General features: G+C 42.6%; 1 protein-coding gene across 1 annotated transcript in view; it reads left to right on the forward strand.

The window, feature by feature from the left end:
• The window catches only part of XRRA1 (X-ray radiation resistance associated 1), a 54,400-nt gene that overhangs the window by 20,101 nt on the left and 15,724 nt on the right, over positions 1-18,575 (forward strand). The window contains 5 exon segments of the mRNA XM_023764042.1: positions 1,649-1,782; positions 7,939-8,072; positions 8,996-9,208; positions 11,488-11,528; positions 12,897-13,022. Coding sequence (XP_023619810.1) covers positions 1,649-1,782; positions 7,939-8,072; positions 8,996-9,208; positions 11,488-11,528; positions 12,897-13,022 — 648 coding nt within the window.

The raw sequence follows: 18,575 nt of genomic DNA on the forward strand, positions 1-18,575 counted from the left end.
CAAGCAAGGCCGTCTCCTGCCTCCTGGCTCCTATACGTGCCACTTGCTGCACTGCATGTTTTTTTTGCTTTTAACAATTTGGTGAATACCGACTAGTCTCTGAGGACAGCTTAGGTGTCACCTGCTCTGTGAAGCTTATCTGGACTCCTGGTAGAGCTGACCATTCCTTCCTTTATGCTTCAGACATCTATCCCAGCAGCATTGCTACTTGATACACATATACGTATCTAGCTGCCTGCTAGGTGATGAACTTGCAGAGGGCAGGAACTGGTCCAAAGTAAACCGTCAGTATAGGGGCCTTGAATGAAGGGACGGTGATGATGATGACAGTCAACATCAACTAAGCATTTCCTGTGTACTAGACTCCATGGTAAAGGCTTTACCTATATAGTTCCTCATAAGAGCCCATTAGTATTTCCACTTCGTAGGGAAGGAAACTCACGTTAGGTAATTTGCCCAAGATCACACAGTTAGCCAGGATTTAAACCCAGGTCTACAGAGTCCATCAATTAGTTACTAAATGGAGTCAGACCAAACCCAGTCCTCCTCTGGCAGTGAGCTGCAGTCAGTTGTACGTGTCTGACTGACTATGTAATCCTTAAGCCACCAACCAAAGACCTTGCTCCTGCACCAACTGGATAAGAGGCTGAAACTGGCCCCATTCGACAAGCTCCAATGGGTGTGTGAAGGTGGAGCGGAAGGGAAGTGTGAAGGTGGAGCGGAAGGGAAGGGAGAAAGCAGATTCATACATAAGAGCTAAAGTGAGTGTTTAGAGAGGCTCAGAAAAGAGAAAACAAAGACTGAACTGACATCATTTATACCAACTGCCTTTGTCTTGTTGAGAGAAACTCAGTTTCCTGACTGGCCTCCTGACCCTAGTCAAGTATCTCATTAATCTGGCCAGTTACAAGGTGGTTGATGATGGGGCGACAAGTGGGGTCATTATCCTTATAAGCCAACTGGATAAGCCAGTTCATTCCAGCTGATTTTTTATGTGCACCTACTTAGTGCCAGGTCCTGAGCTAGGTTACAAGGATACAGAGATACTGTGGCATGACCCTTGACCTCAGAGAGTTTATGGTCTAGTCCACTACTGTGTACCAGGACTCTGCTAGGCACATCCATGTACCAACATCCTTATTCCTCAGACATATATCCAGCTATGGCAGATACCCAGCCTACTGTGAGAAAGATGCCCCAGAGCAGTCTAGATAAAGCACTCAAAGTCAGAGGAGAGTGAGAGAGATTCCATCTAGCCAGAGAGTTAAGAAAGGTTTTATAGGAGGCAGCTCTGACCTGGTCTTTGGGGCTTAGATTGAGATACATGGAGAAAGGGCGTTCCTGGTTGAGTGATAAAGCTAAAGTGAAGACCTTAGGTAAAGTGAGGCAAGGAATGGTAGGGGGTCACTTTGGCCAGCACCAAAGGATAAATAAAGGTTTGCAGTGGGAGCTTAGGCTGACAAATAGGTTGGGAACTGACTCTGATAGACCTTAAATATTAATCCAGAGACTCAGGATTGTTTTAGCCCGTGGGTGATACCCCTCCCCCAGAAGTTAAAAAAAAAGTAGCTAGCTCCCACCTCATGTATGAAAATTAATTGTCCTGCATAGTACTTAGGTTCCCCCTTCTTTTGTCTTTGCACTGTAGTTCCTGGACCTTTCCTTCAACAGCCTGAATCCGGAGGCCATCTGTGATCTCGGGATTCTGCCCCGCCTCCGTGTCCTGCTCCTCACAGGCAATGGGCTCACCTCCCTGCCAATGAATTTGGGTGTCACAGAGCAGTAAGTTCTACAGCCGAGACTCCATCTATGTGTTTCTTCGTGAACCGTCATCTGGGTACAAGTAACCCAGGAAATAGTCCAAAGCAGTTCAGAAGTCTTATAAAGACAGGCTCCCAGTAAAGGCAACCATGGGAGCAGGACCCCAAAGGATAGGGAGGCCTCGATGGGCGTCCCCACTCCTCTGTGTTATTAGGAGAGACACAGGTGTCTGGCAAGTTGCTCTACTTGCTTGATTGGTCACTGGTAAATTGTGGATATTGCTCCTGCCAGACTGTTCTTCATGAACCCTCTAAATAAGTTTTGCATATTCCCATCGCGCACATTTGCTGAGGCCATGCCTTCTGGCCAGAATGTACTGGTTCTTCCTCTCAATAATAATAATAATAATAATAATAATAATAGCCAAAACCAGTTTGGCTCAGTGGATAGAGCATCGGTCTGCGGACTGAAGGGTCCCAGGTTCGATTCCAGTCAAGGGCGTGTACTTGGGTTGCGGGCACATCCCCAGTGGGAGATGTGCAGGAGGCAGCTGATCGATGTTTCTCTCTCATCGATGTTTCTAACTCTCTATCTCTCTCCCTTCCTCTCTGTAAAAAATCAATAAAATATATTTTTTTAAAAAGAAAAAGAAAAAAAATAATAATAATAACACACATGTAGTACTTAACACATATTAACTCATTTAATCCTCACACCTATGAGTAGGTGTCCTATTATCACCCCCATTTTATAGACAAGGAAATTGAAGCATAGCTAGGATAAATAACTCAGCTAGAGTTACAAAGCCAGTAAGTGGCAGAGCCAGGTCCATCTGACTCCAGAGACCATTGTATCCTCTTCTTACGTAGATTTTGTATATAGTCCAAGGGTTAGCTCAGACCCTCCTCCTTTCCCTATCAGAAGCCTTCCCATCTTAACCGTTTTTAAGTGTACACTTCCATGGCATTAAGTACATCCAAATTGTTGTGCAACCATCACCACCATCCCTCTACAGAACACCTTTCATCTTCCAAAAATTGCAATAACTGACTACTGAATCGGACACTTCTAAGAAGAATGCCAGATAACTCCCTGGATTCCAATCATATTCCTTTTTTCCCTCAAGGTATACCAACAATCATATCTACTTTTGATAATTAGTACCAACCACCCAGCCAATATAATAAGCCCCTCTTTTCCTGCCGATTGGTTCAATGGAACAGAGAAGCCAAGTGGCCAGTAGCAAACTCAATCTCTGGTTAAGTGGAACTATGCTTGTGTCCCCTGTAAAAGTATTCCTCCTCAGGAAACTAAGACCTCTAACTCAGAAGAGCTCAGAGGTGCAGGATGAGAAGCAAAGATGCTGCATATGGAGTGTTAGGTACACTGCTAAGAGGAGCAGCTCTCATTTTCATTCATTATTCCTAGATCCTCTATTCTGGTTGTGAGGCTTTCTCAGCCTCTCTGCTACTTCTGGAGTCAGCACACCCTAGTGGAAAAGTGGCCCTGAATATTGCATGAACCTCTTTGCATCTCTTCTTCCAAATATTAACCTCCCCAATTTTGGGTGGTTAATTCCAAGAATCCTTAAAGAAGATTTTTTTTTAACACATATATGTATTTGGGTCTTTATTTTCTAATTTATACTCATTATTTAGTTTGCAATACCGTGAACTTTTCCATTTATTTTGGCCAAGTTCCTAGGGGCACTCAAATATGGAACCATTTTAAACGACATTAAACTAGCTGGATATTTTCTGAATCACTCTGATGATACAAATTTGGGCTACAGTTTTGTGAGAGTACCAGTCTGCCCTCTGCATTGCCTTTTCCTGTTCACTCCAAGGCAGCCTTCCCCTGGCCATGGGATGAGGGGAAGGGAGGTAGTTCTGGTGCCCTCTCTCCCAAGGGTATATACCTTTAGGATCGCAGATTCATATAGGGGGTCTGCAAGTACAGGCCCCTCCTTCTGTTTCAACAAGACCAGCAAATGTCCTCAAGGCAAAAGTGGCTTCTTGTGGTCAGTTCCTCTCTCTAGATTTTTAGATTTTGGCATAATATTTCCTTACATGTTTTTAAATGATAGGTCTTTTTTTGTTTTTATATTTTATTCATTATTCCAATTTCAGTGAAAAGTCTTGTTACGTAAAGTAAAGCAAGTCTTCACTACTCTACACTTCTCTTTCCTTACATATAAGCTCAGGAGAATAAATGCACCCCTACTTACATCAGAGTAACAATTGAAATAATTGTGCTTTAAAGCCTGTGAGGCTCCGGACAAATATTATTGTCATTTTCTTTCTACTCATCTGTCCACACCAATATGCTCTGTGGATCAACCTCTTAAATGTTGGTGATCCCCAGTTGTCCTCTCTTAACCTGCTATTTTTCTTAATCTTTATGCTCTTTCTTAATGTTCTCATCTTGTTCAGTCTGTTATTTCTCTGCCTCACTTCTAGCTTCTGAGCTGTAATCCCATAGATTCTTTTTTTCATACCAAACTCATAGACATGCCATGCCAAGTGGGGCTCAGTGGTGGGCACTGCTCTCCATGCTAGAAACCTGGACATATGCCTGAATTCTTCCCTCCCTCACACATCTATCCAGTCATCAGATGCTTTGAATTGTACTTCCTAACTTTTTCTCAAACCTGCCGTTTCTGTTTGTCTCAGTTTCCAGTTTCTTACCTCCTAACCCATCCTCCTTACCATCAGCCAAAGTGATGTTTCTAAAATGCACATCTGATTCTACCACCTCCCTGCTTACAGTCCTTCAGCAGCTCCTCACTGTGCTAGATAAACTCCATTAACATTGATTGTAAGGCTTCATGAATTGACTCTACCTACTTCTCCATCCTCTTTTCTCTTCACCTTTCCCCATTTCAGCATATACCTCATCTATTGTGAATTATTTGCATCTCCATTTCTGGATAGATCACATTATTATCTCTGGGTGCATGAAGGGAATCATATTTGACCTACTCCATCTTTTGACTGCTCTCGTACTTGTTTTGACCGACAGCTGATACTTGAGCTCTCCCATTAGGCCTGTTCCCTTTCCCCACTGGACCACACGAGTCGGCTCTCTCAGGCTTGACCAGCACAGATCAGAGGGGATTGTTACCTCCCTTTTTCTGATCACTGTGTTCCCGGCACCACCTAAGAGAGCACTAGCTTTGTAGCAGCCACATCATAAGTCCTCTTCTACTCAAGTAAACTGTTAATCCATGCCTCCCTCATCCTGTGTTTGGCCTGGTGGGTTTTCTGTATCTTATCACAGGCGCTGATCTGACATTTGAACATACCTTAGAGCTTGCTCAATTTCATCTTGTTTGCCGCAGCCCTTGGTTCAGTCAGTTGAACGGTAATTTTAGCCAAAGTCTTGCAATGTAAAATAAAAGAAACCCCCTTTCACCATACAGATAAAGGAATTGACCAGAGATGCTTGACACCACCGAGAACTGACAGCAAGCAAAGCAGCAGCAGCCCGAGAATCAGAGCTCAGGGGTCCTGATCCCCATTCCCATGCTGCGTCTAAAGGGACACAAAAAAATTAAGTTAAACCTGTCAGATTTTAAATGCCATTAATTCCTTTGGCCAAGAGAAGGTGTAATAAAAATAGCACCACTCTGAACAGCTGGAAACCTCGGCCTCTCCACTACTAACAGACTCCTACCACTTCTAAGAGCTCTTCTCCCAGGATTGCCCTGGGAAGGGCTTAGTGGGGGAGCCTGAGGCTTTCTTCCGAAGTCATGCATCTTGTCCTCCTCGCCCACCTACTGACTGTCCCCCTATTTTAAGACAAACTTTTCTATGTTATAATTAGGGTGACACTTTTAAAAGGCAAAGCACTGTTAACTTGTCACAAGAGACAGGACAGAGCCAGCTTCTTCTCCATTATGGGGTCTAAGAGGAATTTCTTTGAAGGCTTATTTCTTAGCTGTTTAGTATTTCACTGGAGTAAAATAAAGGTTGGCCAATTAATTATAAATCAACAGAGTTGCTGTGCACCCTCCTGTAATTCTCCCAGGTACCGGTAGAAATTTAAAATTCAATGTATAAAAGTTGGTCCTTTCAGAAAGGAAAAAAGTCATCTGTGACCTTGAAATTCATGAACAAAGGCTTCTTTCCTTCTCTGTTGTCTCTGGTCTTTGGATGTCAAGCCTGTTTCCCTCCACGCTGCCAGGGCTCTTTCTGAAACCATATCTGACTGGTTCCCTCTCTAATCAGAACTGTCATGGTTATAACTAGAACACTGGGGAATCTCACAGCCATGCCTTAGGACTGCACTAAATGTAGGTCCTAGGCATTATGGGGGAGCCAGGCAGGTCTGTCAGCTTTCACACCTGCTCCTCTCTGACTTGCCTCATTTTTCTGTACAGTGAGCTGCCTGTGTCTGTCTAGGCCCCGTGGTGGGAAACATGACTGCCCGGAGCTTCTAAATACATTACAGTTCAGCCACCAAGAGATCCTTTTCCTCCCTGTTCCTTTCCCTCTATCACTGTGGTTAAGAGCACAGCAAATTCCCTCTCCATGTTTCATGGTGTAACTTAAATGTTGCCTTCCTTGGGCCTTCCTCACAGAGTGGGTAACTCCCACCTGCTTTGCAGCTCTGTTATAGCCTTTGTCCCACTGCGAGCAGTGTGTCCACCTCCTCCACAAGACTGTAAGCCTCTTGAGGGAGAGAATGCATTGTTCTTTTTCTCTTTGTATTCTCAGTGCCCAGCTCCATAAATGTTTGTAAAAGAAATTCGTGAGTGTGAATGGATGAGTGAATGACCATTGTACCCTCTCTAAATTCACCTTTGAAATATTCCTGACTCTAGTGTCCTGTTACAGTCCTTTTGGACTTTTGAACTCACTACCTATCTTCATCAAGCTCTCTCTGATACAGGCAACAACTACCCTCCCATCTCCCCACCCTTTACTAGTAATCCACACGGGACTTGAAGATGTGATGTGAGAGGTGAGGGCTGCAGGACAGGGCCTGGGGTTTCGAGTCAAGTTTGAGCTCTGCCACTTTCTAGCTTTGAGACTATAGGCAAGTCACTCTGAGTTTGAGTTTCCTCATCTGAAAAGGAGATAACACTTGTCTTCCATAGTGCTGTTCTGAGAGGACATAGCTAAAACACCTAACACAGCCCTAGCCGATTTTTCTCAGTGGTTAGAGCGTCAGCTCTCGGACTGAAGGGTCTCAGGTTCCATTCCAGTCAAGAGCACATACCTTCACCTTCATTGCAGGTTCAATCTCGGACCCAGTCGGGGTGCAATTAACAACAAAAAAACACCCAACACAATGCCAGGAATGCAGTAAGCTCTGAAGAAATGTTACCCTACCTTCTTGCTATTTGTGGCTTATATGCATCTATATGTATTTGTGACTGAATGTCAGTGTGTGTGTTTATGAGTGTATGGAGGAGATGGAATGAGAACATGACTTGAGTCATCTGCCTTTGTGTACTTAAAAAGAGTTACCTAGACCTCATCCACCTGGGGACAAAATTGAGGTCACATTAATGGTAGTACCTAAAAGGCCACTACTTCCTGCCCCATCTGTGTGACTCAGGACCTCAGCCTGTTAAATCCCACTTTTGGGTGTTTCTGGGAATCCTCCAAGGGTTTAAGTTTAAAAAGAGACTTCTCGGTTTTTCACTGATGTGTGCATTTTATGAAGGCACGTTAGCCTTACCGCAACCAGCCTACCTTACCCCACCTACTCAGTGGCAAGGCTGTGGTCCATGTCAAGGGCATTGTCTCCTGGTGTTCTCCTGGTGAGCATCCTTGGGGTGATACAGCATACCCGGGTGTCTGTCCCGACCCCCAAATCTGCAGTGTTCTCCCTGCAGAACACTTTCCCCAACTCAGTTATGCCTCAGTCACTCTGGTATTTTCCATGAGAACTACAAGTGCCCTTTCCCCCAATCTTGCCACATCCGAGTCTCACAGAGCCTATCAGTGAATGGATGGAACCTTTCTCCATACAGAAGACTATGTATGAGTGAGGTTGGGGGAGGGAACGACATGTTCTGGTCCTTCTCTGAGGGACCTCTCTGGGCCACTAGAGAAGTTTCCAAGTTGGTTAGACCTCTTGATTGATTCCTTATCCTCCATTTCTTCCTGGGGATGGTGGAGTTTGTCCCCTGCCCTTGCTCATTAACCAAGATCTTTTCACTCACAGGGAGACATCTGTATCATCGCTGACAAGCAAGAGGTACATCCTGAGGTTCCCAGCACTGGAGACACTGATGCTGGATGACAACAAACTCTCCAACCCCAATTGCTTTGCCAGCCTGGCCGGGCTCAGGAGGTAAGGCCACAAGCCTCTCTCTGCAGGGCCCTCTATACCCCCAGCCCAGCTCACACCCTGAATGCCACTCTGGAAGCCAAAAGGCCTGGGTTTCAATTCCAACTCCACCACTTATCTCTGCTGGGTGGCCGTGGGTAAGTCATTTCTCCCCCTCTGAGCTTTAACCCAGCCATAAAAGTAAGGCATCAGTAAAGGCACTTCTGATCATGTGACTGGATTAGAAGCCACAAAGAGAAAGGCGGGAAAGGGGAGATATTACCAGAGGCAGGATCCTGACCCTGAGAGAGGAGACAGAAAAAAAGAAAAAAAGAGTCAGAATCAGAAAGATAAATTTAACGCTTTTTTGGTTGAAGTAAAGAAAATGCTGGCACTTAAATGGTTAAGTTTTATTTTTTTAAAAATATATTTTATTGATTTTTTACAGAGAGGAAGGGAGAGGGATAGAGAGTTAGAAACATCAATGAGAGAGAAACATCCATCAGCTGCCTCCTGCACATCCCCTACTGGGGATGTGCCCTCAACCAAGGTACATTCCCTTGACTGGAATCGAACCTGGGACCCTTTAGTCCACAGGCCGATGCTCTATCCACTGAGCCAAACCGGTTAGGGCTAAATGGTTAAGCTTTAGATCCCTGGAAATTTTACTTTGGATGCAGCTACCATTTACTGAACACGACTTTGTTCAGTAAACCATTTATGTTACCTCATTTAATCTTCACAAGAACCTTGAAAGGTTAATAAATATTATTCCCATTTTAGAGATATAGAGATAGGGATATTGAGGCCCAGAGAGGCTAAGTCACTGGCTCAGGGTCACACAAGAAGAGGAAGTGTCCATATTCTTCCCTAAAGTTGCTTGGTATGTGTCCCTGAGGTATAATATTGCCGAGATTCTGTATTCACTTTCCTTAATTGAAGACTGAAGAAGTTAAGTTAAGCCTGGACCAAAACAAGATTTTCCGGATCCCGTACCTACAGCAGGTTCAGCTCCGCAACGGTTCGGGGGAATGGGTTGGAGACAGTGGGAGTCCTCGGAGAGGGCCCCCATCCATTCTGCAGCCCAAATCCTGGATATTTGAGGCCTCAGATGAACATCCGAATTATACCATACTGCCCATGAAGAAGGATGATGACCGGACAGGTGAGTGATGCCCCTCGTTCCAGAGACTCTAGCCCCATGGTGAGAGGAAGCTTCTGAAAGTTTATTCTGGAAGTCTGGCTCCCTGGGGAGCTGCTGCACTTCAGCTATTGGGCCTGGGGAGGTGGAGGTGTCACATGAATTATTTCAGTGACTTTCTAACTAGTTCTCAGTTAAGATGCTTCTAAAATCTAATTAAAAGTTGATTTTTAAAAAAAACCTGAACAAGAAACTCAGAGGTAAGGCTTTCTGGAGATGGTTAATTCTGGGGTGCACTGATGTTCTCAAAGGACTCAGGTTCTTTCCAGCCTCTTTTCTGCAGTCCGTGGCCGGCTTGCTTGTCTCTGTAGGTTGATCCCTGGTGAGTCTCAAGATGGCCCCCAAGTGCCAACAGAGCCAGATGGCAACAAAGATGGTTTCCTTTCATGTGTTGCTTTTCATTTTGCTGTTTAAATTATTCTTTCAAAGAGGGTTTACATGTAGTAGACTTTTCTGAGTTTCTAAATATTCAAAATCACCTTTATATTGGAATGCTAGTTTGGTTGAATAGCTTTAAAATAGTTTAATAGTTTTCCCTTAAAACTTTGATGATATTACTCCATTGCCCTCTAGATCCGTTGTTGCCAATGATGCCAATCCGATTCTCATCTCTCTGTAGGAAATCTATTTTTGCTTTCCGGAATTTAATATATTCCTCTTATCCTTTGGGATTTTTACTAGGGTGCATCTTCATGTACAACTCTTTTTGTTTATCCTGTGAGGTACTTTAAAGGTTCTTTCAATCAGAGACATGTGGTTTTCTTCACCTTGGTGAAATTTCCTTTCTTTTCCCCTTTCCTCTTTGTCATCTCCATCTGAAATTCCATAATTTGCTTAAAGCTGGATCTACCTTCTAGTCCTTTCCTGTTATTCTTTATATTTCTTTGCCTTTTTGCACTGCATCCTGAGAGTCAGCTTAGTCTTTCATTTTATGAATTAGCTCTTCAATTGGGTCTGCTCATTTACCCAGCACATTTATTAAGTCTTTTGTTTGATTACCCTATTTTAAATTCACAGAATTGTTAACAGCTTCTCTTCCCTGCTTTTGTTTTAGGAATGAAATAGCCTTTCAAATTTCTCAGAGGATACAGTTATTCTATTTTAAAGTTTTCTTTTTATTAACTAAACTCTCTTGTGGTGTTTCTTTCAGATGCTAGTTCTTCTATTTTTCATATTTAATGACTTTGTTTCATAGTGTTAATTTTCCTAAAATACAAGGAGATTCTTGATTGTCCATCTTTTTGTTGAACAATTCCCCATCAGAACCTGAGGATGCAGGTTGTGATGTCTGGGCTGCTTCCTGAGTGTGGAGAAGGGCAGGATGTGCATTCAGGCTATGCTGTAGCTCATTTTCTAGATGTGGGGGGGCTCTCTGCCTCCCCAGAGGATTGCTCCTCAGCACCCACACCTGTGACCACAGCCCTTCCTCCTGCGAATTCCTACTTTGTTCCTTGCACAAACCTTTCCCAGACTCCTTTCCAGCCCGAGTCACAGGAGAAGTTATTTATGCCATGTGGTATTCCACCCCATCGTGGTTTGTGTTATTTCACGGAACCTTTTACAGTATGTGATTAACACGTGAAAAGGGTCTCGTTAGCTGGAGCAAAGGTGAGTGGTGCTTGCACAGGATGTAGTCCCGGTCAGTGCTCTGATTTATTAGGTTGAACACAACTGTTTATTGGCTCATCTCTTGCTGCTGGTCCCCAAATGACCTCACTCTGCAGCCTCTCACAGTGCTGCTGGTTATTCTTAGCCTTTCTCCTGAATTCTCTGTCTTAACACATTCCATTTCTACTAATATAACAAATAGTATTTTTAAATCCTCTGACATAATATCCTTTATCCACATTTCTCTCTTCTAAGACGCATTGGTTTGTCTTCTGATCAGTACTAACTGCCCGGTAGTTCTGAGGCTAGAAAGAGCTTGTATGTTGCAAAGTCAAAAAGAAGGTCAGTTTAGTAAGTGAGGGGTGCAGGGTAGCATGAGATAAGATTGGAAAAGTAGGCAGGGGCGGATCAGGCAGGACCTCAAAGGCCTTGCCAAGGAGTTTGGATTTTATTTTAAGTGCAAAGGGCTTATTACCTGACAGATGTCACCGCCAGCTCCTCTTCCCATTTAGCATTGGGTGAGGACCCCTCTCGGAGGAGCTCTGCTGTACAGTGGGTGGCTGGCCTAGACTCTGGCCTCTCTGGAGCCACTCCATGCTCTCACCAACCTTTGTTCTATTTCTCTTGTGTTACAGAGGTTGTGTTCTCACCTTACCCTGGATTCTCAACCTCAGCGGTAAGCACTGTTTCTTTTATATTTGCATCGTTGAGTTAGAACATTAATTTTAATAAGCAAAAGTGAGTTATTGGAGCCATTTGGAGAGACATTTATACATATCACATTTGGAGTTATGGAGAGACATTTATACATATGACATTGAAGAAACTGATTCGTTGAACAATTATTTCCCCTGTACCTATCACATGCCGGGCACTGTGCTGGCCTGTGGAGATGCAGTGATTGGTAGACTAGACAGGCAGGTCCTGGGCCTCACACAGCGCAAGGGCCGCATTCACTGTGCTCAGATGCTACTCAGTAAGTGGAGGTTGCTGCCTCCAGTGATGAAGCTGGCATTGAAGTAAAGCTGCCACCAGATGGATTTCATTTAGCTCCTAACGAGAGTCCCCCAAAGCAAGTGGTCCTTGCCAGTTATTCCAATCCAGGGTCATGGCACTGGCTTAGACACTTTATTTTTGTTAGCCCAGAATACTGGTTTTCCTCTCAAGGTAAACACTTACCACCCAAGCTCACGAAGATTGATGCACCAACTAAGTGTTGATTTATTTTACAATATGAAGTACAACTACACATTAGCTAATGGAGCTTGGAAGAGAATCTTGTTCATTTGAACCCAGTCAGTAGCCCAACATCTACCTTGTAGTTTCCTCGGGTTCCATCCAACTCAGGAACCAGTGAGTGAACTGAGTTAGGCATGCTTAACACAGCTCTTTCAATTTTCTGTTTGATCAAACATGTTGACCCTCGGCAAGTTGGGTTGTGCTGAGAGGCCAAGACCCTGCAAGTTACCCAGATGCACAATGGGCCACGTTCAGGCCCCACAGCCTGCCTGAAGTGATTCAGGACTTAGCTGTTGTTCCATCCTGCCATGAAGAGCCTCCACTGTAGGACGTGAGCTAACCCATCAGCCAGGTGGTGAAGGTTCAGGTCACTCTTCGTCTCCCCACTGGGAAAAGCCCCCTTAACAATGCAAGCAACTCCCCTTTGTCCTCTGGAGAAATTTTAGCCCAGTTATGTAGAAGGAGGGTCCAGTTCAGGATAAGGGCTGTAGGACAGTGTGGGAGGAGGGGACAAAGAACCTCTGATGACTATACCAGTGCTGCTACCCTTTGGCCTCAGAGAACTTGAAATGGGAACTTTGGGTGCTGGGGAATTAGCTCACATGTGAGCTCAGAGAACTTGGAACCAGAACTTTGGGCCCTTGGAGACATCTTCCTTTATGACCCCAGATGTATCTTCTGTCCAAGCTTCTCTACAATGGCTATTCTTTTCACCACACCCATAGGAAGGTCATGCTGGCCCTCATGGTTTTCAACTTCTTTATCATCAAGGCACTTTGACTTGGACTTTTTTTTTCCTTCTAAGACAAACAAGGTATGTGCACTTCCTCCCATATTTGAGATTCTTCCCGTGAAGTTACTGAAGGCCAGGAACCAGACGCTGGCCCCACCCTTCCCAGAGCTGAGATGCCTTAGCCTGGCCTACAACAAGGTGACTTTTTGCTTCTCGACCTATTTCCTCAGGGGCACAGATGGGAGGGTGGAATGCCAGCTGTGCTGGCCTAAAGGCCAGCTCTCTAATTCCCTGCATTATAGGTCTGGGGCTCAGGAATTCTCAGGGTAGAGGAAGTGGAGGGAGTTTAGGCCAAGGCAGGAGTCCATCCATTCAGTCACAGATATTTCTTTAGCAATTGTCATGTATCAGGCTCTGTTTTAGGCTTGGGTATACAGATGTGTAAAGAAAGATTGGGTCCTGCTCTTACGGGGCTTGTCACTATAGAGAAGACTAATACTGGACAAATAATTACAATATAAGCATGTTTAGTGTTATACAGAAATCGATAGTGCTATGAAGTATATGATGGGGATGAGGAAGGGTGTCTAACCTAATATTTGGGATTAGGGAAGATTCTGGAGAGAGTGGTATTTAAGTTGAGATCTGAATCAATGAATTTAATTAGGTGAAAAGTAAGGGTAGAGTATAGAGAAATGTTCTAGCCCTAAGGAACAGCAGATATAAAGTCCATGGGACAGATTTAACATGTGTTTCCTTAACATGTTTTACGTTAATATATTTTGCCAATATCCATGTCCTGTTTTAATTCCTGTAAACCCCACTAACAGAGCCCTTCTCAGGTCTGAAATACAGACAACTTTTAAGGTACTCTGCTTACATTCATTCTAAGGCCATCAGCTAACTCCCCACAAGTGTTTTCTTCCAAGGGTTTTTATCATTTTAGCTTTGGCATTTAGGTCTTTGATCTATTTTGAGTTAATCTTTGTATGTGGTGTGAAATAGAGGTTTTCTCAACATCATGTATTGAAAAGACTATTCTTTCCCCATTGAGTGATCTTCTCACCCTGTACAAAGTGGACCATAGGTGTGTTATGGATTCCTCTTTCATTTTTGAAATTGGTAATTTGTGTCTTATTTTATTGATCCAAGATAGTTAGAAGTTATCCCTTTTATTGAATGTTTTATTATTAAACTACCTGTTGGTTTCACTGTATTTCTCTATTATTTGTCTGTTTTCCATTTTATTAATTTCTGCTCAAAATTTTATTTTGTACTACTCAATGAATTTAATTTGCTCTTATTTTTCTAATTTCCCAAGTAGTATAATTTTAGGCCATTGATTTAGACCATTCTTCTTCTTTTTTAAAAAATATGTTTTTATTGATGTTTAGAGAGAGAAAGGAAGGGAAAGGGATATAGAGATAGAAATATTGATAGGAGAGAAGCATCATCGAATGGCTGCCTCCTGCATATCATCTACTGGGGATCAAGCCCACAACAGGAGCATGTGCCCTGACCAGGAATCAAACCAGTGACCTCTTGGTTCAGAGATTTATGCTTAACCATGGAGCCACACCAGCCAAACAGACCTTTCTTCTTTTTAATATAAACATTGATTTAGCTGCATCCTACAAATTGTGATTTGTGTTTTTCTTTTCTTTTATTTGCTTTTATTTTAAATATATTTTTATTGATTTCAGAGAGGAAGGGAGAGGGAGAGAGAGATAGAAACATCAATGATGAGAGAGAATCATTGATCAGACCTCCTGCACGCCCCCTACTGGGAATCAAGCCCGCAATCCAGGCATGTGCCGGGATCCTTCAGTCCGCAGGCCAAACTGGCTAGGGCATGTTTTTATTTTCATTCAATTAAAATATTTTAAAGTTTTGTTGTGAGTTCTTTGACTCAAGGGTTGTGTAGAAGTGAGTCAATTTCCAAATATATGGAGCTCTTTTATATGTCTTATATTTGTTTGTTTCTAATTTAATTCTGTTGTGGTCAGATAGCATAAGCTGTATGATTTTATTCTCCTGAAATCTGTTTAAGCTTGTTTTATGGTCCACCCAATATTCTATCTTCATGGACATTCCATATTAATTTAGGAAAAAATGTGTATTCTGCAGTTTTGAGGGTAGTGTTCTCTCTCTCACTCTCTATCTCTCTCTCTCTCTCTTCCTCTCTCTCTCTCTCTCTCTCTCTCTCTCTCTCTCTCTCTCTCTCTCTCTCCCTCCCTCCCTCCCTCCCTCCCTCCATATATATATAAAGTTAAGGTGGTTGGTAGTGTGAGTAGAGCTTTTCTGTACCATTTTTTGTCTAGTTGTTCTATTGGTTATGGAGAGCTGTGTGTTAAAATCTCTAGTCATGATTGTGTATTTGGTTTTTATTCTCCCTCTAGTTTTGTCAGCTTTGCTGCATGTGTTTTGAAGCTCTACTATCAGGTATATATACATTTAGAATGATTATATATACCTGTATATGTTGATCCTTTCATTATTGTGACTGTCACTCTTTGGATCTAATAACATCCTTGTCTTGGTGTACATTTTGTCTGATTTTAATAGAGATACACAGCATACTCTTACTATTGGCATAGTATATCTCTTTCTATCTTTTTACTATCAACCAAACTATAGTTTTATATTTAAAGCACTTCTCTTTGAGACAGCATATAGCTGGTTTTCACTGGGGTGCCAGAGCATTTTTCTATGTTCCCACTCTGGCCTCAGCTTGCAGCCTTCGCTGGGTTCCTACACCTGAGGGGTTTATATCCACACATTTGTTCCTTCCCCATCAATAGACTGGTTTTCCTTATTACTTAGTGCTGGCTGGTCTGGTGGTAGCAGGGGTAACGTGGCCAAAGGAAGGGTCCAACCCCAGTCTTAAGTACACCCTGGGTCCCTATGTCTCAAGAATGGGCCTTTCTCGTAGTCCTACCCCTCTCTCAACTGTAGCAGACCTCTAATTCCTGCCTTTCCTGCAGTGGCAGCTGCTCAACTCCTCCAGGCCTACACCCCGAGGAAGGTGTTCTCCAGCCTCCCTTCCTGTGTCCAGTCTTTCACACACAAATGGGTGTGAACCCCCCTTGTGTCTGCAGCCTGTTCTCTTACTCTAGCCCACACTTGGCCTTTAGCAAGTCATTAAAAATTTTAGCTGATTTCTTTTTTTTGTTTGTTTTTTATTTATTTATTTTCTTTATTGATTAAGGTATTACATATGTGTCCTCATCCCCCCATTGCCTCCCCAACCCCCTACTCATGCCCTCAACTCCCTGGTGTCTGTGTCCATTGATTAGGCTCATATGCATGCATACAAGTCCTTTGGTTGATCTCTCCCTCTTACCCCCACCCTCCCTTACCTGCCCTTTGAGTTTTGAGCACCTGATATTTATCTTTCTCTGACTGGCTTATCTCGCTTAGCATTCCAGTTCTATCCATGCTGTTGCAAATGGTAAGAATTCCTTCCTTTATACCGCAGCGAAGTATTCCATTGTGTAGATGTACCACAGTTTTCTAATCTACTCATCTGCTGATGGGCACTTAGGCTGTTTCCAGACCTTAGCTATGGTAAATTGTGCTGCTATGAACATAGGGGTGTATATATCCTTTCTGATTGGTGTTTCTAGTTTCTTGGGATATACTACTATTCCTAGAAGTGGTATCACTGGGTCAAATGGGAGTTCCATTTTTAGTTTTTTGAGGAAACTCCATACTGTTCTCCACAGTGGCTGCACCAGTCTGCATTCCCACCAGCAGTGCACGAGGGTTCCTTTTTCTCTGCATCCTCGCCAGCACTTGTCATTTGTTGATTTGTTGATGATAGCCATTCTGACAGGTGTGCGATGGTACCGCATTGTCATTTTGATTTGCATCTCTCAGATGATTAATGACTTTGAGCATGTTTTCATATGTCTCTTGGCCTTCCTTATGTCCTCTTTTGAAAAGTATCTATTTAGGTATGTTGCCCATTTTTTTTGATTGGGTTGTTTATCTTCCTTTTGTTAAGTTGTATGAGTTCCCTGTTAATGTTGGAGATTAAACCTTTACCAGAGATATCATTGGCAAATGTGTTCTCCCATGCCATGGGTTTTCTTGTTGTTTTGTTGATGGTTTCTTTTGCTTTACAGAAGCTTTTTATTTTGATGTAGTCCCATTTGTTTATTTTCTCTTTAGTTTCCATTGCCCTAGGACTGTATCGGTGAAGATATTGCTTTGGCATATGTTTGCGGTTTCATTGCCTGTGGATTCCTCTAATATTTTTATGGTTTCCCATCTTAGGTTTAAGCCCTTTATCCATTTTGAGTTTATTTTTGTGTATGGTGTAAGTTGGTGGTCTAGTTTCATTTTTTTGCATGTATCTGTCCAATTTTCCCAACACCATTTATTGAAGAGGCTGTCTTGACTCCATTGTATGTTCTTGCCTCCTTTGTCAAATATGAATTGAGCATAGAGGTTTGGGTCAACTTCTGGGCTCTCTATTCTATTCCATTGGTCTATATGTCTGTTCTTGTGCCAGTACCAGGCAGTTTTGAGAACAGTGGCTTTGTAATACAGCTTGATATCTGGTATTGAGATCCCACTTACTTTGTTCTTCTTTCTCAGGATTGCTGCAGCTATTTGGGGTCTTTTTTTTATTCCAGATGAATTTTTTGGAGAGTTTGTTCTAGGTCTGTGAAATATGCCATTGGTATTTTAATGGGGAGTGCATTGAATCTATAGATTGCTTTCGGTAGTATGGACATTTTAATGATGTTGATTCTACCAATCCATGAACACGGTATGTTCTTCCATCTATTTATGTCTACTTCTATCTCTTTTTTCAGTGTCCTGTAGTTTTCCGAGTACAGGTCTTTTACCTCCTTAGTTAAGTTTATTCCTAGGTATCTTATTTTTTTTTTTTTGGTGTGATGGTATATGAGATTGTTTTTTAATCTCTCTTTCTGTAAGTTCACTATTGGTGTATAAAAATGCCATAGATTTCTTGGCGTTAATTTTGTATCCTGCTACATTGCCGAGTTCATTTATTAAGTATAATAATTTTTTGATGGAGTCTTTGGGATTTTCTATGTACAGTACCATGTCATCTGGGAATAATGACAGTTTTATGTCTTCTTTTCCAATGTGGATGCCTTTTATTTCTTCTTCATGTCTAATTGCTATTGCTAGCACTTCCCAGTACTATGTCGAACAGGAGTGGTGAAAGTGGACATCCTTGTCTTATCCTGTTCTTAGGTGAAATGGTTTTAGTTTTTGCCCATTGAATATGATGTTGGCTGTAAGTTTGTCATATAAGGCTTTTATTATGTTGAGGTATGATCCCTCTACTCCCATTTTGCTGAGGGTTTTTATCAAGAAAGGGTGTTGGATTTTGTCAAATGCTTTTTCTGCATCAATTGATATGATTATGTGATTTTTATCTCTCAATTTGTTTATGTGATGTATCACGTTTATTGATTTGCGGATATTGTACCATCCTTGCACCCCCGGGATAAATCCTACTTGGTCATGGTGCATGATCTTTCTGATATAATGCTGGATCCGATTTGCTAGAATTTTGTTGAGGATTTTGGCATGTATGTTCATGAGGGATATTGGCCTGTAATTCTCTTTTATTGTGTCATCTTTATCTGGTTTTGGTATTAGGGTAATGCTGGCTTCATAGAATGAGCTTGAAAGTGTTCCTTCCTCTTGAAGTTTTTGAATAGTCTGAGGAGGATAGGTTTTAGTTCTTCTTTGACTGTTTGGTAAAAC

This window comes from Myotis lucifugus, unplaced genomic scaffold, assembly GCF_000147115.1.
Source record: "Myotis lucifugus unplaced genomic scaffold, Myoluc2.0 scaffold_313, whole genome shotgun sequence".
Classification (NCBI taxonomy): domain Eukaryota; kingdom Metazoa; phylum Chordata; class Mammalia; order Chiroptera; family Vespertilionidae; genus Myotis; species Myotis lucifugus.